The 27,381-nt window shown below is 41.4% G+C and overlaps 1 protein-coding gene across 1 annotated transcript in view; it reads left to right on the top strand.

Moving 5' to 3' along the window:
* Positions 1-27,381, top strand: part of LOC122563232 (uncharacterized) — a 128,975-nt gene that overhangs the window by 52,503 nt on the left and 49,091 nt on the right. The window contains exons 4-5 of the mRNA XM_087973393.1: positions 709-831; positions 5,742-6,033. Coding sequence (XP_087829519.1) covers positions 709-831; positions 5,742-6,033 — 415 coding nt within the window. The remainder of the gene's footprint in view (positions 1-708; positions 832-5,741; positions 6,034-27,381) is intronic.

Raw genomic sequence — 27,381 nt, 5'->3', positions numbered from 1 at the left:
CAGTCGAAGGGCTGGTAACATTCAACATGTTCTAAAGGAAGAATTCCCAGCCTGTTTATATGTTGGAAACCACAATTGGCCAAATGACCAGTTTTTTATGGCTATGGTTTAAGGACACTTGAGGTAGGTTTAGGGTTTGTCCCCAAGGAACCCTGGTTGTCTTCAAACAGTAGATCATTGTGAACTACAGAAGCAGGCAGATGAAAGGCCTCAGGCTATTACCTAAGCCAAAGGAATGCCTCCAACACTGTGATCCCCTTTCAAGTCTATGCAGAGGTGACAACATGGCTTATGTCCTAAAATACAGCTTTCAAGTAAAACACACTTCCTGTTGATTTAGAGACACCATTCTACTGACTAAACTGTGCTTTCATTGGTGTTTAGGCTTGACAGTCCATGTCACCACATTCAGTTTTGACAGAGAGAACCTTCTGTTCTTGAACTGACTCTGTTTTCAAAGTTGCATAGAGTAGAGGGTCAGAAACAGTAGGTTAAAGGTCCTACTGGATATATCTGCTTATCTCTCCACAGATGCCTAGAGATCTGTTGAGTTTCTCCAGAATTTTCTATTTTTTATTTCAGAAACAATAGGCTTAATGCTCTAACTTATTAAAATCGACCTTGAAGCAACTTGAAGAAAGGCAAGGGTGGGGTATGTCCTGGAAACAAAGTTTACTTTGAATAAACTAATTACTGCATGTTTTCCAGTCTGGCAAGGCAGAGATCAATGGAAGATGATGAGGAATTTGAGAAAGCTCGTCGGCGCCGGACCAGACTAAGTAATTCAAATCATGAAGAAATCGCTGAAGAACAGCATACATCTGAAAACAGGTACAAATATTATAATTAACCAGTCTTATAAAAGAAAAATATGCATTAATTTTAATTGGGAGCAAGTGGTGATCAAAAGGGTGGAACTCATGAAGCAAACTGCAGTCATAATAGGAGATTCCATAATTAGTCAGGCACTTCTGCAGCCAGAACTGATACTGATGGTGCACAGAATCTCGTAAATGCCAAAATGAGGGATGTAATGGAATGGGTGAGAAAGATTTTGGAGAGGGAAAAGGATCAATTAGAAATCATAGTTAATGTTAGAAAGAATAACACTGGAATAAACAAAACTGGAATCCTACAAAGAATATCAGCAATTTGGAAATAAAGTCTTAAGACTTTTCCTCCTGTAATAAAGGAATGTATTTCAGTCTTATTGAATACTTGCTGCACCTGCATGTTAACCTTTTATTATTCATGTACTAGGGCACCTAAATCTTTCTTTCCTTTCGGTTTCCACAATCATTCCCTTTTTATGTGATATTATGCTTTTTTTATTCTTCTTGTCAAAGTGAATAACTTCATTTTTTCTCGCATTGTATTCCATGCACTCACTCAACCTATCTATATCCTCATATATCTTCTGCATGACATACTTTCTGATATAACTTGTGTCATCTGTCTTCGCTCCCTTCATCGAAGTCATTGATATAATATGTTAAAAATTAAGGCACAAACCCCTATGGGATGATCTATGGTAACTGTACATCAGAAGAACTGTGAAATGTAGTCTGATTTAGGAATCATTTGAATGGTATTTTTTTAAAAGGTTTTGGGCATGTCCCTACTTCCCCTCTGTGACAATTCATGCTGTACCACTTCCCCATCATTTCCCATGCATCAGATTCCTTCCATACTAACTTAACATCTCCCCCTCCAGCACATGGACCCTTATAGGCCCCATGCACGACATACCACTTCATGTCTTCCATGTCCAGTTCCCAATATACAAATATGCAGTGAATGACATAATAAAAATATCATGTGTATAATTGCTCAGAAATGCAATAGCAAAATGAGAAAGACTTTTTCTCATGTAATAAATGCTTATGAGCTAGTCTGCCATATCTGAGAATATGATGGAGGCAGGTCAATCAAGGCTTTCATTGTCTGAAAAAGAAAAGACTCCGGTTAATGGGGAAAGAAAGGCAGTGAAGTGGCATTAGTTGAATTGCTCCTTCAGAGGGTCAGCATAAACACTATGGGTGAAGCAGCTTCCTGCCACAATATAACCATTCTGTGATTCTATGGCCACATGAAGTGCAATGTGAAAAGGCTTGTATGGAGCACTAACATTGGCCAAATATGTTTGTAATACAGGAAATAGATCAACCTGGCTTTGTAAGGTAGAATGGCTCACTTTCATTCTACCTAAGGTACCACCAGACCCTTGTGTGTCAATGAATAAAATAAGTTTCACCAGTCCTGCATTCCAAAAGGCTCAATTCTGTCTATAATCAGCTAGATTAACTTTTAAAAAAACACTCATATGCTTTGGGCATTGCGGTAAAGCCAGTAACTATTGTCTGTCTGTAATTGCTCTTGGAACTGAATAGCTTTCCTTTTTTATTATTCATTTCATAGGTTGAGGGTGTTACTGGCTAAGTCACCATTTACTGTCCATCCTGAATTGCCCAGAGGGCAGGTAAAATCAATCACATTGCAGTGTGTCTGGAGTCACATGTAGGCCAGACCAAGTAGAGGTAGCCGTTTTCTTCCCTGAAGGACACTAGTGAACCAGATGTGTTTTTCTGACAATCGACAGTAGATTCATGTTCATCATACAACTCTTAATTACAGATACTTATTGAATTCAAATTCCACCATCAGCTGAGGCAGGATTTGAACCTAAAACGTTAGCTGGGTGTCTGAATTAACAGTCCAGTGATAATGCCACTGGGCTGTTGCCTCCCCCACATTTTGTTTTAGTAATTTTTTTTTTCATTTCCATTATCAGAAATTCTTTCTTGACAAGACTCTCTTCATGTTCCTTTAATTTGATTGCAGTGCTGCAGATGCAGTAACAGATGCCATTTTTAAAAGGAAGCTAAGACTCAATCACATTACTGTGGGTCTGCATTCATATGTCAGACAGTACATTTCATTCCTGAAGGGACTTTTTAGAAAAAGCCTCATCTGGTTGACTAATGACAATTGCCAGTGGTTAAATGGCTGCTATTCATCCAGAATTTAATTTCAGACCTTTATTTAATGAAATCAGATTTCACAGTCTGCCATTATGAGATTCAAACGTACGCCCCCAGAACTTCATGGATTAGTAGTCTAGTGACAATACTACAATGCTACCACCTCCCCATGTTACACTGAAGGATTAGAACTTTTCAAAATGTTTTAAAAGGATGCAGGTAGTGTTGAGGAAGCAGGGAGGCTGCACAAGGACTTGGACATGCGAGGAGCGTGCATAAAGAAGTGACTGATGGAATACCGTGTGGCAAAGTTTGTGGTTATGAACTTTATTAGGAGGACAACACCAAGTTATAGTCCACCAGGTTTATCTGGAATTACTAGCTTTCATAGCATCACTCCTTCATCAGGTAACTAGTGGGGCAGGGTCATAAGACACAGAATTTATACCAGATGATTGCAGTGTCATGCAACCTAAGTTTGTTCAATATGTCATTTTAAGTACATGACACTGTGATCTTTTGCTGTAAATTCTATGTCTTATGATCCTGCCTCACTAGTTACCTGATGAATGAGCAGTGCTATGAAAGCTAGTACTTCCAAATAAACCTGTTGGACTATAATCTGGTGTTGTGTGATTTTTAGCTTTGTACATCCCTGTCCGACACTGTCACTGACGAATGGAGGCATAGATCATTTTCTAAATGAGGAAAGACTTCAGAAATCTGAAATGCAAAGGGACTAGTTCACAGTTCTTTTAGTAAACATGCAGATTCAGTTGGCAGTTAGAAACGCAAATGCAATGTTGGAATGCATTTTGTGAGGTCTAGAAAATTGGAACAGAGATGTATCACTGCGACTGTATGTCAGACCACATTTGGAATATTGTGAGCAGTTTTGTGCCCTGACTGTAAGGAAAGATTGGATTGGGTCCAGAGGAGTTCTGTAAGATTGATCCCAGGAATTAAAGTCTTGTCAGATGAGAAACGTTTGGGGAATCTGTGTCTGTATCGTTCGAGTTTAGAAAGATGAGGGAGGATTTGACTGAAACCTTATACAATACTGAGAGGCTTGGATACAGTGGACATGGAGAAGATATTTTCACTAGTAGGAATAGGAACCAAGGGAACAGCCTCAAAGTGAAGGGATGACCCTTTAGAACTGAGATGAGGAGGAATTTCTTCACCCAGCAGTGGGCTATGGAAACCAAGTCATTGAGTGAATTTATGACAGAGACAGATAAGCTCTTGGTAAGGGTTCAAGGATTATGAGGAGAAGGGAGGAGAATGGGAATTGAGAAAAATATCACCCATTACCAAATGGCAGAGCAGACCCATTGGGTTGAATGGCCTAATTCTGCTCCTGTATCTTATGGTATTTGTTATGGCCTTAAGGCAGATACATTTTCGATAAGGAAAGAGATGAAATGTTATCATGGGTACGCAAGAATGTAGAGTTGATGTTAAAATCAGATCAGACATGACCTTATTGAATAGCAGCACAAGTTTGAATGGCTGACTGACTGTTCCTACTTCATATGTTTGAGCATGGGGGCAACCTTCTCTGAGTCATCACTTTGGTGGATGAATTTTCCTGGCCAATTTGGGGAATTTCGGGGTGAACCCACTTGCTGCTCCCCTGTGCCTTGAGAGTTGGTGCACTCCAGAAGCTTGATGGCATCCAGGACAAAGCAGATTGCTTGATTGGCACCCCATCTAACATCTTCAACAGTCACCCCCATCACCACTGCTGCACACTGGTGCCAGTGTATACCAGATACAAGAAGCAGCACGGCAACCCACTCAAGCTCTTTCAGCGGTGCCTTACAAACCTGAGATCTCTGTCCAGAAGGACAGGGGCAGTAGATTAATTGCCTTGTCACCACCTGCACATTCCCCTCCAAACCACACACATTCCTGACTTGGAAATATATTGTCGGTCCCTCACTGTCGTGGAGTTAAAATTCTCGATCTTCTGTCCTAACAGCACTATGGAAATTTTTCACCATGTGGACTGCAGCAGCTCAAGAAGGTGGCTTACAACTGCTTTCTACAGAGTAATTAGGAACCGGCAATAAATACTGCTTTAGCCAGCAATGCCCACATTCCTGACAGTATTAAAACTGTCCATACTCCCATGGCAACAGGGAGCTGTGCATCAACCTCTGTTCTGGCCTGTTAGAATTTTAAATCAAAGATCCATTTGAAACTTTTGTGCTAGGTTATACTTAACAAATCATTTACTTTTTATCATGACATGACACCACATTACAGTCTACAAATTATCCAATGCAAGTGATTTAAGATATGGTTCCTGCAGCTTTAATTAAAATATTACTCGATTCTGAATCGCCGTATAACTGTGTCAATATAACTAGACCTATAACTTATTTAAAAACAGTTACAGTTTTCACTAATTTAAATGTTGCTGTTGAAAGTTTCTAAGCATCTAGTAAAAACATTAATATAAATTTTTACAGAGTCTGGCCTGTCAGTTATTCCGCTGCGGCCGGTGAAACAATTCAAGTAGCACAACTTTAATTGTCAGGTGATTTTTTATTGACATAATTTCGCAGAAAAGTTAAACAATGAACAGTTGTGTAGCAAAGTTATTACAAGGTACTGCGGGACAGGAAATGACTGCTCCTGGTCTTTTGAAATCCATCATGAATTATGGTCAATTTGAGGGAATGAATTCACAACATAAATATCTTTCAGCCAATAAATCAGTGTTTGAACACTTATTTTCCATTTGTGATTAAGCACCCTGTTTAATGACCAAGAAGAAACGTCATCGCCAAGCTTGGAGGATGAAACTGTAGCATTTGCTGAAATGCTGAGAAGAAGAGAAGAGGACAAAAGACGCCATCAACGAGAAACTTTGCAGAGTCTGAAATTAGCAAAGTTCGCCTCTGAGACAGAAATTGAAAAGGAAAGCACAAGCAAGCAGGAGAATGAAAACCAGAAGCCAGATATGCAGAAAGCGGTCAATGCTGCACAGTGGAAGAAATCAGATGAAGATTGTAGAAAAAAAATCGATGAACTCACAATTAAGGTGAGTGTCATACTTACCATAATTAATACTCACGCTGATATACAGAACAGTTTACTTAAATTTGAAAGCTTTGTTTTAAAGCTTTTATCTTCTGTTTTTATATGTTGCACAAATTAACAAAGCCACTGTATCATTAGACAATACTAGCAGCGCTGTTGATGGTGATAAATTTTATACTGGAAGTATAATTATCTTGAAACTTAATGGGGAAAATGGACAGTAATTTCCTCTTCCAACTGGAGTCTTTCTCATTGACAATGCATGATCTTAGGACAGATGAAGTAGCCTGAATATACTGCACTACACCAAATCTGTTTGGGATCATCACATAGTCAGCAGGTATAGCAATACACTTTGCAAGTATTGACCAGTAGAAGGTGACAAATGTAAACATGAAAACTCGTATAAAAGTGGCATGGAGGTGATTATTTACTCAGCATTGAATGCATTTTTTTTGCATTATTCTGATGACTCTGTGTTTTAGAAGGATTGAGAGGTGTATAAGGGCAGTAGGATATATTTAAGAGGGAATCAGGAGGGCAACAAGGGGACATGAGATTGCTGTTTTGCCAATTTGCCATAGCTCAGATGTTGGGATAATTGGATGGCTCCACCAAGATGCTGGCATGGACACCATTGGTCAAATCGTGTCAAATCAATATGACTCAATATTAAAATGTTACTGTACAAGTTAACAACTCAGACTGGTATATTGGAATGGATAGAGATTGGGAAACTGACAGAGAACAGTGAGTTGAAATGAATGAGTTTTTTGAGGGTTGGCAAACTGTAGTTTCAAGAGTTTACTATGGATAATTTTGAATCAATGCTATAGATTTATGATCTATATTTAATTAAATGAAGAGACCAACTGCCAAATTTGCTGGTGAACCGATGAGTGACAGAGCTAGTTGTGGGGAGGATACAGAAGTCTGCAAGATGTAGGTGAAATAAGTGGGCAACATTTTGACAGTTAGAGTATCATGTAGAAACATTTCAGGTTTTCTGCTTGGCAGGAGGAATGGAAAAGCAAAATATTATTTAAATGGAGAATGTCTGCAGGATGCTCAGGGTGTTTTTGCACATGAATCCCAAAATATTAGCATGCAGGTACATGAAGTAGTTAGGTAATTGGGGGATTGGCCTTCATTACAAGAAGTTGGAGTATGAAAGGAGAGAAGTCTTGCTATAACTGGACAGAGCATTGGTGAGATCACATCTGTGTCCAGTATTTGTCTTTTTACTGGAACTGGTTTGGAGGAAGTTCACTAGGTTGATTCCTGACATGAGAAAAGATATAGAAGGTTTGGCCTATACTCATCAGTGTTTAAGGAAATGAAAAATGATCTGATTGAAACATATAAGATTCTAATGGGGGAATCGTGAATTAGAGGCATAGCTGGCAAGTAAGAGGCTCTATTTAAGTTGGAAATAAGGAGCGTTTTCTTCTTTAGAATTCTGTTTTCCAGACAGTGGTGACATGGAATGTGTTTAGTGCTAAGCTATAAAGGATTACAACTTGTTAAATGATTCAAAGTTTGTGAGAAGATTTGTAGCTCGGGTGCTCGTTGTTGTGGTTCTGTTCGCCGAGCTGGAAGTTTTTGTTGCAAACGTTTCGTCCCCTGGCTAGGCGACATCATCAGTGCTTGGGAGCCTCCTGCGAAGCGCTTCTTTGATGTTTCCTCCGGTGTTTATGGTGTTCTGTCCCTGCCGCTTCCGGTTGTCAGTTTCAGCTGTCCGCTGTAGTGGTTGGTATATTGGGTCCAGGTCGATGTGTTTGTTGATGGAGTTTGTGGATGAATGCCATGCCTCTAGGAATTCCCTGGCTGTTCTCTGTCTGGCTTGCCCTATGATAGTAGTGTTGTCCCAGTCGAATTCATGTTGCTTGTTGTCTGCGTGTGTGTTTACTAAGGATAGCTGGTCGTGTTGTTTCGTGGCTAGTTGATGTTCATGTATGCGGATTGTTAGCTGTCTTCCTGTTTGTCCTATATAGTGTTTAGTGCAGTTAAATGATAACAGACCAACTCACCAATATTCAGCTTCCTATCTCAACAACCACGTCAAATAAGCTAGACATCAGGAAAACATGAAATGGAAATTAGAGCTGCATCTGACATATTTAGAAACTGTTTGCTCTGAAGGACCACCACGTTGGGTATGATCAAATATGATCTGAGTACAATCCAGGGGCACGAGATGCACACACCTCTCATCCTTGGATATTAGCATCCAACATTTGCTAATTTCTCATGACCACCCTGGTATCTCTCCAATACACTGGTTGTACATTCTTGAAGCAGTCTTGAATTGCAAATCACAAAAATTACCAGCTTTGGGTGGCTGCAGCAAGGACATTGTGTGTGCACCAACAGGGTTCCAGCATGCAGATTAGACCAGGCTGCACTCAGGGTTTCTCGGTTGCTCTCCTAGTGCTTGCTTACTTAATATTTACCTGAATCATGCATCATCCAAACCTTGCCTTACCAATTAGTCATGCAATCAGGAACTCCCATTTATGGTCAGCAGTCCTCCATCAAGGAGACAGACATCTTCTAGATAGTGGTGTGCTACGTCAATCTCACCCCGTGCTATGTGCCATCAGCTTATGTTGCAAACACCGTGCCCATGCCGCAAGCAAGCAACCATGTCTGAAAGTCTCAGTCTTTACAAATGTCCATAGAGATAACCCAATCAGTGGAAAGGTCATTGACCTTCTAATGTAGCTGATGTCCATTTGTTTGTGGAAATGGCACTGGCCTTGGGGAGGATGGGGGTAATCTCAAACTGGGCTGCCTGAGTCTGAGCTTGTGTCTTGTCTCTACCAATACATTGTAAAGAGGACTTCTTCACTACATCCCTTGATCAGGACCTCCATGGTTCCCTCAGAGAATCCCAGTGCCAGCTTTGCCTTTGCTGATTTCTTCACATTCTGTCCATCAATAAGCAGGGTAGCTTCAGAATGTCAGTGCTTGTTGGATGCACAGTGGTCTTTTTAAAGAGACCTGAGTGCAAGGAATGCAAGTCTTTCATCAGATATCCACTGAGTGGTCAGCTGCTCTGGGAACAATGCAAGGCAAGATACCACCAGAATTGAATGTGATAGACTCCTCAGGAGTTGGGTAGATAGTTGATGAAGTGAGTTGATAAGGGTCAGCAAGGAAACTTGCTTGATCTTTCAGCAGAAATCCCTCCCAAAAAGTCAACGCAACTTAAGAATTAGCTAAATAAAATTAAGGTTCAGCTCCTAACGTAAATGATTCTATAATAATATCCTAAATTGAGAAAGTAAAAACTCACATTGTGATACTATGGCTGTAATCTCAGTTTCCTCTGTGAGCTATAGAGGAATATCATTCAGTCACCTATAACTAAATCTCCACTCCTTTTTAATGTGGGAGTCCATAACAAAGTTCTTAAGTATAACAAGTAATAGTTTCCACATTTACTACAGCTTGGATTCAACTAAAATAATAGCTTAATAAATGAAAGGGCTGGGTCCTGACAGCACTAAGAATATGTATTAGTATGAGTCAGCTTATCATAATATAACTAAATCTCTTTTTAAACTATATTTGAGATTCCAGTCCAAAGGTATAAGTTCAAAATACTTTATGACCCATTTGGTTAAACCTTATTTTACTTGGAGTTTAATCCATGAGCGAATCTGAAACAATACATATTCCTATTCCCAAATTTGTTAATCTTAGAATCAAAAGCACTGTTGTCATTTTATAGCCTTGATAATTACCATTCAGCAATGTTTTCAACAATGTGGATTTTGTTTTAATGGTTTATCCTATCTCTTTTGAGTTATTTTCCTTTGGTGGCTGGTTTTTGGTTAAATCATTTGTAAAGTGTTTGCCTTATTGTTGCCCTCTATTTGAACAATAATAAGTCAAGAGGACAAATGTTATTTGCCCAATGGAAAGACTAAGATCAGGTTTGTGTGTTGATAGGTTAGGGCGCTGCCACATTAATCAAGTGTGTTATAGTGTTCTGATTACCTTACTTATTTGTATATCACTATATTGCACTAATAAAAAGAGGTGTAGTGCGGCATGCAAACTCCATTTTGTTGTGTTCAGCCCAAGTATTCTATGTGCATTTAGTTGGTTTAAAACAGTGGAGAACTCTAATCCTTAACAAATGTTGGCTTGCTTAAAACTTACAACTTATTAGCTACTATTCAGAGTTTGCAGTACTTTGTGCAGAAAAAGATGGGTGAGGTACTTTTAAATCAATGCAAAGTGTTAACACAATATTTAATTATTACAAGTTTTCCAAAGTAATCAATCTAAATTATGACAAGGTTTTTAAAAATTTAATATATTTATTAGTGACACTTTTCCCACAGAAATACAAATCAATTTTTTGTTGTTTAATTAAATTTAAATTTATACTGCTTTGACGTGACATTAGCTTGTTTTATAAGACCATAAGACATAGGAGCGGAAGTAAGGTCATTCGGCCCATCGAGTCCACTCCGCCATTCAATCATGGCTGATGGGCATTTCAACTCCACTTACCCGCATTCTCCCCGTAGCCCTTAATTCCTTGTAACAACAAGAATTTATCAATTTCTGCCTTGAAGACATTTAGCGTCCCAGCCTCCACTGCACTCTGTGGCAATGAATTCCACAGGCCCACCACTCTCTGGCTGAAGAAATGTCTCCGCATTTCTGTTCTGAATTTATCCCCTCTAATTCTAAGGCTGTGTCCACGGGTCCTAGTCTCCTCGCCTAACGGAAACAAATTTCCTAGCGTCCACCCTCTCTAACCAATGTATTATCTTGTAAGTTTCTATTAGATCTCCCCTTAATCTTCTAAACTCCAATGAATATAATCCCAGGATCCTCAGCCGTTCCTCATATGTTAGACCAACCATTCCAGGGATCATCTGTGTGAATCTCTGCTACACACCCTCCAGTGCCAGTATGTCCTTCCTGAGGTGTGGGGACCAAAACTGGACACAGTACCCCAATGGGGCCGAACCAGAGCTTTATAAAGTCTCAGTAGCACATCAGTGCTTTTATATTCCAACCCTCTTGAGATAATTGACAACATTGCATTCGCTTTCTTAATCACGGACTCAACCTGCATGTTTACCTTTAGAGAATCCTCAACTAGCACTCCCAGATCCCTCTGTACTTTGGCTTTACGAATTTTCTCACCGTTTAGAAAGTAGTCCATGCTTGTATTCTTTTTTCCAAAGTGCAAGACCTCGCATTTGCTCACATTGAATTCCATCAGCCATTTCCTGGACCACTCCTCCAAACTGTCTAGATCCTTCTGCAGCCTCCCCACTTCCTCAGTACTACCTGCCTGTCCACCTAACTTTGTATCATCGGCAAACTTCGCTAGAATACCCCCAGTCCCTTCATCCAGATCATTAATATATAATGTGAACAGCTGCGGCCCCAACACTGAACCCTGCAGGACACCGCTTGTCACCTGCTGCCATTCCAAAAAAGAACCTTTTATCCCAACTCTCTGCCTTCTGTCAGACAGCCAATCCTCAATCCATACCAGTAGCTCACCTCGAACACCATGGGCCCTCACCTTGCTCAGCAGCCTCCCGTGTGGCACCTTATCAAAGGCCTTTTGGAAGTCTAGGTAGACCACATCCACTGGGTTTCCCCGGTCTAACCTACTTGTCACCTCTTCAAAGAACTCCAACAGGTTTGTCAGGCACGACCTCCCCTTACTAGATCCATGTTGACTTGTTCTAATCCGACCCTGCTCTTCCAAGAATTTAGAAACCTCATCCTTAATGATGGATTCTAGAATTTTACCAACAATCGAGGTTAGGCTAATTGGCCTATAATTTTCCATCTTTTGTCTTGATCCTTTATTAAACAAGGAGGTTACAACAGCGATCTTCCAATCATCCGGGACTTTCCCTGACTCCGGTGACTTTTGAAAGATCTCAACCAATGCCTCCGCTATTTCCTCAGCCACCTCCCTCAGAACTCTAGGATGTAACCCATCAGGGCCAGGAGATTCATCAATTTTAAGACCTTTTAGCCTTTCCAACACTTTCTCTTTTGTAATGGCAACCATACTTAACTCAGCCCCCTGACTCCTTTTAATTGTTGGGATATTACTCATGTCTTCCACTGACGCAAAGTACTTATTAAGTTCTCCAGCTATTTCCTTATCTCCCATCACTAGGCTTCCAGCATAAGTTTGAAGTGGCCCAATGTCTACTTTTGCCTGTCGTTTGTTTCTTATGTATTGAAAGAAACTTTTACTATCATTTCTAATATTACTGGCTAGCCTTTCTTCATATTTGATCCTCTCCTTCCTTATTTCTCTCTTTGTTATCCTCTGTTTGTTTTTGTAGCCTTCCCAATCTTCTGATTTCCCAGTGCTCTTGGCCACTTTATAGGCTCTCTCTTTTTCTTTGATAGATTTCCTGACTTCCTTTGTCAGCCATGGCTGTCTAAACCCTCCCCGGATAATCTTTCTCTTCTTGGGGATGAACCTCTGTACAGTGTCCTCAATTTTACCCACAAACTCCTGCCATTTTTGCTCTACTGTCTTCCCTGCTAGGCTCTGCTTCCAGTCTATTTTCGTCAGTTCCTCTCTCATGCCCTCATAATTTCCTTTATTTAACTGTAACACCATTACATCCAATTTTGCCTTCTCTCTTTCAAACTGCAGACTGAACTCTACCATATTATGATCGCTGCTTCCTAAGTGTTCCCTTACTTTCAGATTTTTTATAAAGTCTGGTTCATTACATAGCACTAGGTCCAGAATAGCCTGCTCCCTTGTGGGCTCCATGACAAGCTGTTCTAAAAAGCCATCCTGTAAGCATTCCATGAATTCCCTTTCTTTGGATCCACTGGCAACATTTACCCAGTCCAGCTGCATATTGAAGTCTCCCATGATCATTGTGACCTTGCCTTTCTGACATGCCTTCTCTATTTCCCGGTACATGTTGCACCCCTGGTCCTGACCACTGTTAGGAGGTCTGTACATAACTCCCACTATGGTTTTTTTTGCCTTTGTGGTTCCTCAATTCCACCCACACAGACTCCACATCATCTGACGCTATGTCATTCAGCACCATAGATTTAATTTTGTTCTTAACTAACAAGGCAACCCCGCCCCCTCTGCCCACCTCCCTGTCTTTTCGATAAGTTGAAAACCCTTGGATGTTTAACTGCCAGTCCTGACCCCCCTGTAACCACGTCTCTGTGATGCCTACCACATCATAATCATTGACGATGATCTGTGCCATTAGTTCGTCTGCTTTGTTATGAATGCTACAAGCATTCAGGTAAAGTGCCTTAATGCTAACTTTCTTATTAGAGATATAGGACATCTTATGACTTCCAAAGTTATCCTTCCTTTTTGCTGCATTCCCAGTCTGTCTCAAGTTTAAATCTGCCTGCACATATGCTAACCTGCCGCCTATCTTTCCATTTGACTCCATACTCCCTGTTGCTTTCACTTTCCCTTCCCCCCACCTCAGAAGTTTAAAGTCCTACTGACCACCCTATTTATCCTCTTCGCTAGAACATTGGTACCTGATCGGTTCAGGTGGAGACCGTCCCAAAGGTACAGATGCTCCCGGTTCCAAAACTGATGCCAATGCCCCATGAAGTGGAATCCCTCTTTCCCACACCAATCCCTTAGCCACGTGTTTACTTCCCTTTCTTATCCCTATGCCAATTGGCACATGGCTCGGGCAGTAATCCGGAGATTATGACCCTTGAGGACCTGTACTTCAATTTTCTTCCTAGTGCTCGATAATCCCCAAACAGGTCCTCCACCCTAGCTTTGCCTATGTTGTTAGTCCCAACGTGGACCACAACAACTGGATCCTCCCCCTCCCGCTCCAATATCCTTTCAAGACGATCAGAGATGTCCCGAACCCTGGCACCGGGTAGGCAACACACCATGTGAGACTCCCGATCCGGCTTGCAAAGGATACTATCTGTCCCCCTACTTGTAGAATCCCCTTTAACAACTACTTGTCTTTTTGCTCCCCCCTTTTGAATGGCCTTCTGCACCATGGTGCCGTGGTCAGCTGGTTCATCCTGTCCAGAGCCCTTTTCCTCATCTGTGCAGGGAGCAAGAATCTCATACCTGTTGGACAAGGTCAAGGGCTGAGGCTCCTGCACTCCTTAACTCAGGTTCCCCCTACCTGCCTCAATTACAGTCACACTCTGATGTTCCTGATCACTAACTGGATGTCAATTACTTAATCTCCCAGGTGTGACTGCCTCCTGAAACAAAGTATCCAGGTAACTCTCCCCCTCCCGAATGCGCCGCAGTGTTTGAAGCTCAGATTCCTGGTGGGCGGCACGGTGGCACAGTGGTTAGCACTGCTGCCTCACAGCGCCAGAGACCCGGGTTCAATTCCCGCCTCAGGTGACTGACTGTGTGGAGTTTGCACGTTCTCCCCGTGTCTGCGTGGGTTTCCTCCGGGTGCTCCGGTTTCCTCCCACAGTCCAAAGATGTGCAGGTCAGGTGAATTGGCCATGCTAAATTGCCCGTAGTGTTAGGTAAGAGGTAGATGTAGGGGTATGGGTGGGTTACGCTTTGGCGGGTCGGTATGGACTTGTTGGGCCGAAGGGCCTGTTTCCACGCTGTAATGTAATCTAATCTAATCTAATGAACTCTGATCCGGAGTTCTTCCAGCAACCAACACTTGCTGCAGATGTGGTCACTGCCGTTCACAATGGGATCAGCCAGCTCCCGCATCATACAGCTACAGCACACCACCTGACCAGCCATCTCTGCTTAGTTAATTACTTTATTACTTTGTACAGGTTTGAGTTAAATTACTTCCTGATACCTCTCGGTTATAGTCTTTTTAAAAAAAAACAATTATTAGATAAACAGTACTTAGTAAGGGGGTTAGAGGAGGAGGGCGGGTGGGAGACACTACGGTTGTAGAGTCTCGTGTTTAGCCGCCTTCCTGATTTATATACTCACTGCTTTCCTTCTTGGCTGCCCCTCTGGTCGTCGTCACTTCCCCCTGCTGCTCCCGCTCTTTCTGTGTAGAGAAAAAAAAACACCGCTGCCCGCTACCGGTAAGTAATTTTAAAACAAACTGTCTTACCTTAGCTGTAGCCTTCCGGTTTCATTTAAACTCAGCTGCTGCTCGCACTGAAAAATTATTTCTCCCATTATTAACAGTGTGCAATTTTTAGGGTAAATCCTCTTTAAAGTGTGCATTAATAAAAATTAACTGCATTAAAATAACTTAATAAATACAGGGAAAACAAGAACATGATAATACATTTTTTTAATTGTTTGTGCCCATATTTAGCAAGAGCTTGGCAACTTTCAGACTTGGACTTAAGTGTCAAGTGATATTTGTGCCACACAGGTGCTAGATAATAGCTACCTGTAACCAGAGAGAATCTCCTGATATCCAGCGTTATCATTGTTGAATCGCCCAGCATAGACATCTATGTTAGGAGTCCTGAAAAGAGGTGTGTTCTATTCAATCTTCCCTTTAGAGGACAACCCCTTCAATCAATGAATCATTCTAGGTACGCTTTCTTTTGCCACATTCTGAGGTAAGTATATCTTTAAGTAAACAAAGCTAAACTAAACATGGTATTCCGCTTGAGATCTCACTACACCATAACTGCTTGATGGAAGATTTCACTATACTGATGCTCCAACTGCCTTGCAATAATGGCTGACAAGTAGGGGGCTGGAAGAACTCAGCAAGCCAGGCAGCTGATCTACTGTGCTCCTTCCTAAATATTTGCTACACTGACATGCTTGTTTTTCATAAGTCATGTGCAAGGAAACCTACAGTGCTCAGAATAACCATGTTTGCTAATCTCTCATAAATAATATTCTGTTTTGCCACGTTTTCTTTCCAAAGTGGATAATTCATCATTTTCATGCCTTATAACATATCTACAGGGCTGTACTGGTGCAGTGCTAGCCTCCCAGCTTCTGGGTTAGAACAGCTGGGCTCAAATCCCATCTGCTCCTGAAGAATATCATAACATGGCTGAACAGGTGGATTTAAAAATAGCTAAGTCAAAAATCACACAACACCAGATTATGGTCCAACGGGTTTATTTGAAAACATTAGCTTTTGGAGCGCTGCTCCTTCATCAGGTGCTACTTCATCAGCATCTGATGAAGGAGCAATGCTCTGAAAGCTAGTGTTTTCAAATAAACCCATTGGACTATAACCTGGTGTTGTGTGATTTTTGACCTTGTCCAACCCAGTCCAACACCGGCACCTCCACATCATTAAAAATATCTACACCATTTGTAACCACCTTCACCAATTATTTAAATTGTTTATACCTCTTTGTAGCCTGCTTGGATCCTATTCACAGCTCAGTTTTCCAATTAGTTTTATATCATCAGAAAACATACAAATATTGCATGATCCTTGTTGCCAACACCCTCACCCTCCCAGCACAAGTTAAACAGTGCCATCTTAAAAACATTCTATTCCTACTGTTTTCGGTCCATGCTCCAACTCTCAAAGCATGGTACAGAAAAATTAGTGTCATGTGGTACCTCACAAACCATAATGCTCCACCAACCAACATGTCCACCCCACTTAGACAGTACACCCCAGTACAAACGTATTTCAGTTACTGGGAAATTGCCCAATGCCAACTCTTAGCTGATCATTGACAGAAGGCATCAAAAAGATGCTTGGGAACAAGCTATGAAAGCAGTTATATGTCGGTGTATTCAGAACCAATTAAGATTAATGCTTTGATCACATATTAGAAATAATGGTCACTGCTAAACCTAAGAAAGCAGAAAGTTCGCTGTATGATCCTTTGACAAACTGTCGCTTTTAATTTACCAGCTTGAGCTCTTGGCATTTACTGGATAACAAAAATTTTATTGTAATATATTACCTCAATCCCATGAGCCCAAATTTTATGTAAACCTATTAGCGATGGTTTATCAAATGCCTTCTCAAAATCTCCGTCATCTACTCTGTTAGTTACACCCTGGTGTGATGTTAGGTATGTAAGGCCATATGCTCTAATGACCAGCGGTCAGTATCAAACAACTCAACTCTTTGACTGTCCAGTGGACAGAACCAACTTGACAAACTATTTTGAGCTTATCAGTCAAGCTCAGAGTGCCATTCAAGTGTACATTTTGGAAGCTCCATTATTCTCGAGCAGGGTCCTACATTTCACAGGCAAAGGTAGTGTCTCACATTCCTCAGTTTAAAACATTGCAATAGAGATAGTCAATTACTCAGTGGTTAGGAGGAGAAAGTGAGGTCTGCAGATGCTGGAGATCAGAGCTGAAAATGTGTTGCAGGAAAAGCGCAGCAGGTCAGACAGCATCCAGGGAACAGGAGAATCGACGTTTCAGGCATAAGCCCTTCTTCAGGAATGAGGAAAGTTTGTCCAGCAGGCTAAGATAAAAGGTAGGGAGGAGGGACTTGGGGGAGGGGCGTCGGAAATGTGATAGGTGGAAAGAGGTCAAGGTGAGGGTGATAGGTCAGCCTGGGGTGGGGGCGTAGAGGTCAGGAAGAAGATTGCAGGTTAGGAAGGCGGTGCTGAATTCGATGGATTAGACTGAGACTAGGTGGGGGGAGGGGAAATGAGGAAACTGGTGAAATCCGAGTTCATCCCTCGTGGTTGGAGGGTTCCTAGGCGGAAGATGAGGCGCTCTTCCTCCAACCGTCATTTTGTTGTGGTCTGGCGATGGAGGAGTCCAAAGACCTGCATATCCTTGGTGGAGTGGGAGGGAGAATTGAAATGTTGAGCCACAGGGTGGTTGGGTTGGTTGGTCCGGGTGTCCCAGAGGTGTTCTCTGAAACGCTCCGCAAGTAGCCGGCCTGTCTCCCCAATATAGAGGAGGCCACATCGGGTGCAGAGGATGCAATAGATGATGTGTGTGGAGGTGCAGGTGAATCTGTGGCGGATATGGAAGTTTCCTTTGGGGCCTTGTAGGGAGGTGAGGGGGGAGGTGTGGGCGCAAGTCTTGCACCTCCTGCGGTTGCAGGGGAAGGTGCCAGGAGTGGAGGTTGGGTTGGTGGGGTGTGTGGACCTGATGAGGGAGTCACGGAGGGAGTGGTCTTTACGGAATGCTGATAGGGGAGGGAAATATATCCTTGGTGGTGGGGTCCGTTTGGAGGTGGCGGAAATGACGGCGGATGATGCGCTGAACATGGAGATTGGTGGGGTGGTAGGTGAGAACCAGTGGGGTTCTGTCCTGGTGGCGGTTAGAGGGGCGGGGCTCAAGGGCGGAGGAGCAGGAAGTGGAAGAGATGCGGTGGAGGGCATCGTCGACCACGTTGGGGGGGAAATTGCGGTCCTTGAAGGAGGCCATCTCGGTTGTGCGTTTTTGGAACTGGTCCGCCTGGGAGCAGATGCGGCGGAGTCGAAGGAATTGGGAGAATGGGATGGCGTTTTTACAGGGGGCAGGATGGGAGGAGGTGTACTCAGTGGTTAGCACTGCTGCCACACAGCATCAGAGATGCGGGTTCTATTCCAGCCTTGGGTCACTGTCTGTGTGGAGTTTGCACATTCTTCCCGTGTCTACGTGGATTTTCTCCAGGTGCTCCGGTTTCCTCCCACAATCCAAAGATGTGCAGGTTAGGTGAATTGGCCATGCTAAATTGCCCATAATGTTCAGGGTTACGTGTGTTAAGTGATTTCGTCAGGGGAAATGTAAAGTAATAGGGTAGGGGAATTGGGCTGGGTGGGATACTCTTCAGAGGGTTGGTGTGGACTTGTTGGGCCAAATGGCCTGTTTCAACACTGTAGGGATTCTATGAATTATTGCTGCGTTCCAATGATAATCTCCTGACCAATCAGAATCAACTTGCCTGGTTCGAATTTAAATAGTTCACAATGACAGTTAACAGTTCCTGCAACCATAGTCTAACCATAATCCAACCAAACTGCACCTTCTCATGCTGGATAAATTGTTTTCTTTCTAAGCTAGTTGTTTTGTATTTTAGTTCTGATGAGTGTTAAAAGCATTAAATTAATATCCCATTTTAGCAAAATTTAAGAAGCACAGTGCTATAGCAAATAGTCCACAGTTGATCCCATCATCCAAATTTCACTTTCACCAAATAGTAACTTTAAGTGATCATTTCTGGGTGCTTTCCTCAGTTGTTGAAGAATTTCTTAAATCTACAATCAGCAGGAATGCCTGCTCTGATGGGTCTTCTTTCCTTGTTGTGCCAGGATGAATCTCTTTGATAAGAAACCATATCCCTCCATTGTCCATTGTGCTAGTTTGCAAATCCAAGCAGCCTCTTATACTTGCTAACCACGGAGAACCTGCTAGCTGTCTGTGATGTTCATTCATTCATTCATAGGGAAGCCGGTAACCTGATATCAAAAATAGCTTCCACTTTCCTCATGGCAATGAGGGGCAGCACAGTGGCTCAGTGGTTAGCACTGCTGCCTCATAGCGGGTTTGATTCCCGTCTCGGGTGACTGTCTGTGTGAAGTTCACATGTTCTCTGCGTGGGTTTCCTCCCACAATCCAAAGATGTGCAGGTCAGGTGAATTGGCCATGCTAAATAGCCCATAGTGTTAGGGCATTAGTCAGGGGAATGGATCTGGATGGGTTGCTCTTCAGAGGGTCAGTGTGGACTTGTTGGGCCAGTTGCCCTGTTTCCATATTGTAGGGAATCTAATCTAATCAATGCGAATCAAAATCTGGGTAGAAATGCTGAGTACCTATCCTTCACCTCAATTCCTTTTAAACTGTAAACGTTAATGGAAAGCTTATAGCATAGCTGTTTATAACCTGGAACCTTCAACATAATTTTAGGATTTTGAAAGGCTCAGAGTATACACATTGCAAACTCTGAGATAAGAATGGCAGTCTCTAAGTGTACATACACTACTTCTATGTAAAACAATCCAAGTCTTCCTTTGATCTGTCATAACTAAATCACCTAGACTTCCTGACAAGCCTAGTGTATATGAAGAATAGGTCACATGATACTGCTCTTCATTTACCCTAAGAGCTAAATTCCCAAAAGATGATTGTCTTCTGATTCTCATAATTGTAACCATTACTTCAATGTTTCCTTTTGCTATTTCTTACCTGATTTTGCATCATGATTTGCCAGATAAAGTTCTTTCCCCTGACTGTCTATATATCATAGATTATTATTAGGAGCAATCCACCTTCTTTTCTACCTTGCCTATCTTTGTACAGGTCAAGCACCCAGCAGTTCTCAACTATGTTGAACTTGTTAGCATACCTCAATAATGTCCATTAAATCAAACTTATGTATTCCTATTTGTGCCATTAATTCTTCAAGCTGATTATGAATGCTTTTTGCATTCAAATATAACACCCTTAATTTTAAACTTGTGCTATTTTCTCAGATGTGACCGTTGTTATCGTACTTTTCCTGCAAGGACAACTGAATCACACTTCTGCTCCTCCTTCAGGTTCCTCTTTAGCCAGGGGAAAAGCCTTTCACTCTGGCACTAGATCTTTAGGGCTCCCAGTTGTGACTGCGGATGGCATTTTCCAACCTCCTCCCTATTTAATCTCCTACTATTACCATATTTCTTTCTGATTCCTCTGTATGACTCCCGTCTTGTGACATAATACTATGTTCAATCTTTCCAACCCCTTTTGTGATGATTTGAGGTTCTTCCATTGCCTTACATGTTTGAGTTGCAATCACATTGTCCTGTCTCTGATATCTAAACTAGTGTCTATTTTGAGGCATGCAACTGCCTCCTGGATCAAGATGTCCAGCTTACTTTCCACCTTCCTTATGCATTGCAATATTCATACCTCCAACTCAAACTCAATAACTCTGACCCCTTTGATCAAATTTGCTGCAAAAACAGTCCCACATGTTTTTCTCCATGATAATAGGAAATTCATTTGCTTTGTACCTAACTTGAGGTACTTATTCATTATCTTTGATCAAGTTACCTTTCATTTAAAAACAATGGGATAGGTTTCCTTTACTGATAGCTTGCTATCACTGCCACCATTCTAGAACTTGGGGAGATACACAGTCTACCCATTATATATTGACAAAATACTATTACTGTCCCCACGTGTGAATAGCTTGCTCCTCCCTCTAGATTTTGTCTTTTCTGATCTGCATCAATTAAACCACCCAGGCTTATTGTCAAGCAGACTTCAGCACATATCAGGTGAAAGTGAGTACTGCAGATGCTGGATATTAGAGTCAAGAGTGTGGTGCTGGAAAAGCACAGCAGGTCAGGCAGCACCTGAGGAGCAGAAAAATTGACGTTTCAGGAAAAGCCCTTCATCTAGGCTTTTGCCCGAAACATCGATTTTCCTGTTCCTCAGAGGTTGCCTGACCTGCTGTGCTTTTCCAGCACCACACTCTTGACCCCAGCACATTAGCCCTAAGTGTGAATGTTGGGTCCTTATCTATAACTCTTACAAACAAATCTTTACAGTTCTAAAACATAATCTTGTAAGGCTTACAATTGTAACAGACCAAACAGTCAATATGTCAGAATATATTTTATTAATGATTTGAAACACAAAACCAGGCCCTGTGATGCTGCTTTTAAAAGGGATGACGATGCCAAATAAATGGGGGTGTTTGGAAGACAATGAAAGAATGAAAATAATAAATCTAGAGGAGCAGAAAATGACAGAAGCAGAATCCTTGTCAGTAATGACTATTTGCAGCTGATACCAATCACATTAAACACATATTCACCAAACAGTTGCCTGAATATAATACAGGGTATGTATCTTCTGTGCATTGTTTGTCTTCATGGTAATTCAGGCTCGTTAATTTTGGACTGAGCTGAGGGAACATAGCTCACCTGGTTAATAATAGCTTGTGTGAGGCAATTCTTGTTAGCATACCTCAGTAATGTCCATTAAATCAAACTTATGTATTCCTATTTGTGCCATTAATTCTTCAAGCTGATTATGAATGCTTTTTGCATTCAAATATAACACCCTTAATTTTAAACTTGTGCTATTTTCTCAGATGTGACCGTTGTTACCGTACTTTTCCTGCAAGGACAACTGAATCACACTTCTGTTCCTCCTTCAGGTTCCTCTTTAGCCAGGGGAAAAGCCTTTCACTCTGGCACTAGATCTTTAGGGCTCCCAGTTGTGACTGTGGATGGCATTTTCCAACCTCCTCCCTATTTAATCTCCTACTATTACCATATTTCTTTCTGATTCCTCTGTATGACTCCCGTCTTGTAACATAATACTATGTTCAATCTTTCCAACCCCTTTTGTGATGATTGAGGTTCTTCCATTGCCTTACATGTTTGAGTTGCAATCACATTGTCCTGTCTCTGATATCTAAACTAGTGTCTATTTTGAGGCATGCAACTTTCTCAACAGAAAAAGTTGGTGTCTCACCCATTTCAAAATCTAGGCATCAGCATGTTTAATTTTGGTTCTTTAACACTTCCTATATTTTGTTTGATTTTTTTTTTAGATTAGATTCCCTACAGTGTGGAAACAGGACTTTCGGGCCAACAAGTCCATACTGACCCTCCAAAGAGTACCCCAACCAGACCTATTCCCCTACATTCACCCCTGACTAATGCACCTAATACTATGGGCAATTTAGCATGGCCAATTCACCTAACCTGCACATCTTTGGACTGTGGGAGGAAACCAGAGCATCCGGAGGAAACCCTCGCAGACACAGGGAGAATGTGCAAATTCCACACAGACAGTTGCCTGAGGTGGGAATTGAACTCGGTCCCTGGTGCTGTGAGGCAGCAGTGCTAACCACTGTGACACCTCTTTACCCACCCCCCCCCCCCCCAACTTCAAGGCCCTTTTGTTTTGATGAGAGTGTAGTTTGTAAAGACAATAAAGCTTCATACAGCACTGGTTAAATTAAGTGACAAGGTTTTCTGACACCCTTAACTTGTCTTTAAATGTGCTTTCAATGCTTTAACTGTTAATAAAAATGTCAAGATTATTATCCATCAATTTTTTAAAAATCTGAATTGGCAAACAGAAAATACATAGATTCCAGATAATTTAAAAACATCTTTGCAGTCACAGATATGTTGTATTCACAGGTTTGGTGTCCTTAAGGTCACTAAAGGAAGGTTGAATTAGGATGCTTTTAGGGTAGTGTTCAATTTTTACTGAGTAATTCTGTAAGATAAAGAAAGTGAATGTTGTTTTTGTGTTTTCTGATAATAACTGGCAGAAATAAATAACTGCTTGTCACCATGTTGTAAGGGATGGAGAGAAGGTTTAGTGGTCCTTGAGCAAATAAATTGGACAACAGATGATAACATGAGGAATGCCTATTTTATTCATTTGCCAGTGCCAGCCAGACCCTGTAAAGCCATGCTGAGCATCTTAAATAGAGAGCAAAAAAGAGAAATGTGTGTGAAGCCCAAAACTATAATGTTATACAGAAATAACAATACCTGACAACATTAGCATTAACCGTGCTCACTCCAGTATCCCTGCCACTCCCACCCAAGGAATGGATGAGGTTGGGTATAGTGAGCATTAAAGATTTATCTATAATGAACATATCACTAACATGTTGCACCCACCTGGCTGAGGATATTAGAGTGTCTGACTGTCCCATAGTGGCGTCGTGGGAAACTTAATTAGCATCAGTTTAAATTGAGCTTCTGCAGTGGAAATGGGAGATGATTTCAAATTCATCACAGATACAAAGGTTTTCTTAGTCAGGAAAGCAGGTGATAAAGTGAGATGGCAGCTAATGACTCCACTGTTTTTGTGAGGAGCAAGAGCACTCTGCCCTTCTCTCCGCTGTCCACTGCCCCTCTATTCTCCCATCACAACCTGCCAGGAGTTCACTTGCTTTTATTCCCAACTAGCAATAGCTCCCAGCATCTCTGACCATGGCTTCCTACCACAGCTTAGCTTCACTTAAAGCTCCTGGCCACACAGCCAGTCAACTTAACTTCTGGGCAGTTCGGATAGGGACCGATTGACGATGTAGTTCTGTCAGTAACAGTATCAGGACCTCCATCTTGTCAGATCCATTGCCTGTTTTCACTTTGCCCTCCCATCCTCACACCTGCCTGTAAATGCTAGGGCCAACATTTCTTTTAATTGAATTTTACTTTAACTTTCTTGCGGATTCAGTTTATTTTGTAGCTGAGGTACATGCTCTCCCTGACTTGTTGTCTTGTGGTTTGTGGAATGGTGGGAACATATTTGCGATCTGGTCCCATAATAAAGATAATCCTGTGATAAAATAATGTTCACACCAATGCAGAGACCACCTCCATTGAAAAACAAGTAATTGTTTGGGAGAGCAAAAATGAAACTAGACAGAACTGTCTGCAGTATCAGCATATGTTCTGTGCCACACCCTCATTATGTTTTCAGTTAAATCCTTTCTGTCAGCTATCAAGCTGTTGGACTTTTGGCTCCTGAAATTTTGTTTTTAAGTTTTCTGCCAAATGGCAATTATCACAAAAGGTCTCTTTTGCTTTATCATGGTACATTACATATTTGCTACTGTGGTCAGAATCATAATGAGTGTTTTAAATGAAGGGTACGCACCCAAAATGTTATATTTTTTTTCTCTTTTGCTAACGATTGATATGTTGTGTATTTCATAGCAATATTGAGTATAGAAAGAGGCCCTTTGGCCCATCATATCTGTGTTAGCTTCTGAAAATAATTGTCTAATTGGTATTATTTACCTATTCTTTATCCATAGTGCTACTATTTTGTCCTTTTTATGAATGTTCATCTGATTTCTAGAGCCTCCTATTTTCACTTCAGAATCCAGCATTTGAAGCTTTCTTTTGTTAATAATATTCATAGTGGAATGATGATTTCCAACATTGTGAAAAATCACAAACTTGCACTTGGTTTATCTATAAAGGGTTGAAATTCAAATAGAAATATATTATGACTTTCTGTATTTTTTCGTATTACAACCAGACCCTGGTGAGGCTACCAAGCTATTACACTTCCAGATGGGATACTCCAAATTGTCAAGCCCCTGGGTGAGGAGGGACTAACTGGCTATCCTTCTTTATTCACCTTTGGGGGTGGCATGGTGGCACAGTGGTTGGCATTGCTGTCTCACAGCATCAGGGATATGGATTCAAATCCAGCCTTTGATGATAGTCTGTGTAGAGTTTGCACATTCTCCCCATGTCTGCATGGGTTTCCTTCCACAGTCCAAAGATGTATACATTAAGTGGATTAGTCATGCTTAATTGCCTATAGTATCCAGGGATATGTAAGCTAGGAGGCTTAGCCATGGCAAATGCAGGGTTACAGGGATTGAGTAGTGGGGTGGACCTGGATGGAAACTCTTCAGAGGGTCAGTATGGACTCATTGGGCCAAATGGCCTCCTAGCTCATTGTAGGGATTCTGTGACTGATTGCTCTGACTCCATTCTTCTATGACTAACCTGTCTTCTTGCTTGGAGGTGACATGGTCAGTTTACAAAGGGTCCTATACTATGTATACCTTTCTCCCAGATCAAATGAATTTGTTTTAAAAGGAGTCAGTTTAGCTTGAGCAAACTGTAACTTTATTAGTTATTAAATGTGAGAAAAAAATAATGCAATATCATGCAGATGAATTAGAAATGAGGTGACTTTCAAAAACAGATAAAAATGAATAAATATATGGTGCAATTTCTGAGTAATTCATGAAAAGTGGATGTGTTACCAATAGCATTGACATTTGTAGTCAGTTTTGAGATATATGGCTTTGCCAGTTAATTACTTTTTTTTGTTCGAGCTTCTTTTGATTGTGCCTGTCTGACAGCACTCAGAATGAGAGAGAAAACATTTCCCTTTCTTTACCTGCAGTGGATGGTTGTTAAATGGCTGCACAGTGATCTTCACAATATCAGGGTAAAAACTAGGTAAAAAGATTTATCTCTCCACCCTCAGGCACTCTGCATCTTTCCTGATAGAACATAGAACATAGAAGAATATAGCGCAGTACAGGCCCTTCGGCCCTCGATGTTGCGCCGATCCAAGCCCACCTAACCTACACTAGCCCACTATCCTCCATATGCCTATCCAATGCCTGCTTAAATGCCCATAATGAGGGAGAGTCCACCACTGCTACTGGCAGGGCATTCCATGAACTCACGACTCGCTGAGTAAAGAACCTACCCCTAACATCTGTCCTATACCTACCCCCCAAAGGGCTTTTTCCCGAAACGTCGATTTCCCTGCTCCTCGGATGCTGCCTGAACTGCTGTGCTTTTCCAGCATCACTCTAATCCAGAATCTTCACAATATCAACATACACACAAAAACAGAAATTGCTGGAAAAGCTCAGCAGTTGTGGAGAGAAATCAGAGTTAATCTTTCGGGTACAGTAACCCTCCTTCAGAATTGATGGTAGCTAAAAAGAAGTAGTTTCTCTATGCTGAAAATAGGCTGGAGTGAGGGGTAAGGAGTAAATGTTAGCTGGAAATAGAGTTCAGAGAGGGAGAGAAACAGTTTTTTAGACAAAGGAGTGGGTCACAATCAGCCTGGGAAGATGAATAGATGCTAAGGGGCACGCTAGTGGCTAATAATGGATTGTGTGTAATAGCAGACCATGTGGCAACAAAGCCTGGTATGTAGGGATTGGGATAAGGAAATGGGGGAAGATACTTCAAGCCCTAAAATTGTTGAAGTCTATGTTGAATCCAGAAGGCTTTAGAGTTCCCAAGCGGAAAATGAGCACACTAGATCACATATTAGGGTTTCAGATTACTAACATACGTGGACTATGGTTGAAACCCACTTTTATCTGTCCATTCTGAAAAGTGGAAAATACTAAACTGTCTCTTCCCAAGACCATTGTGTTTTCGTAAACTATTGTGGTCACACTGAGATATTTGGGATTACAGCTAAATGTTTATTGCATTTCCAGCTGTGGGACCCGCGGGTGTAACTTTCCAGATAGCCACAATTTTTATTTGCAGTTTATTTTGGTTTTATCAGTTCTGTTTTAAAAACACGCATGTTGGAATTTTAAAAAGCTCGATCACCATAGGTGATCCAGGAACACCAATACCCAGTTATGACAATTTCCCACAAAGCCAGTAAGCAAATAATAATGTTGAGTGTGGATGCAAATAGCAGGACATTTTTGTGGTTTAGTGCTCAACTGAAGGCTCCTGTTCATCAGAAGTCATATTCCCACATAAATTTAGTTTAATTATCCATTGATTGCTATACTTGGAAACCAGTGAAACTAGATGGTCCACAATAAAATAATTTATAAATCACTTCAAAGGACAAAAACAGGGATTATCTGGATGGAATTTTGGTTTTGGAGTTAATGTTTGATTAAAGTTAATATGAATCCATGTGAACAGAGGTAGTGATCCATATTATTACAGATTAAGTTGAAATAGAAATCATAATGGCTAGAGAGTTTTCATATTTTCCTGCTGATTGCCT

Source organism: Chiloscyllium plagiosum, unplaced genomic scaffold, assembly GCF_037043375.1.
Source record: "Chiloscyllium plagiosum isolate Xiang-an unplaced genomic scaffold, Cpla_swu_hap1 HiC_scaffold_26, whole genome shotgun sequence".
Taxonomy (NCBI): Eukaryota; Metazoa; Chordata; class Chondrichthyes; order Orectolobiformes; family Hemiscylliidae; genus Chiloscyllium; species Chiloscyllium plagiosum.
Note: the sequence above shows the minus strand (reverse complement) of the source record. Positions and strands in the feature narration are given on the sequence as shown.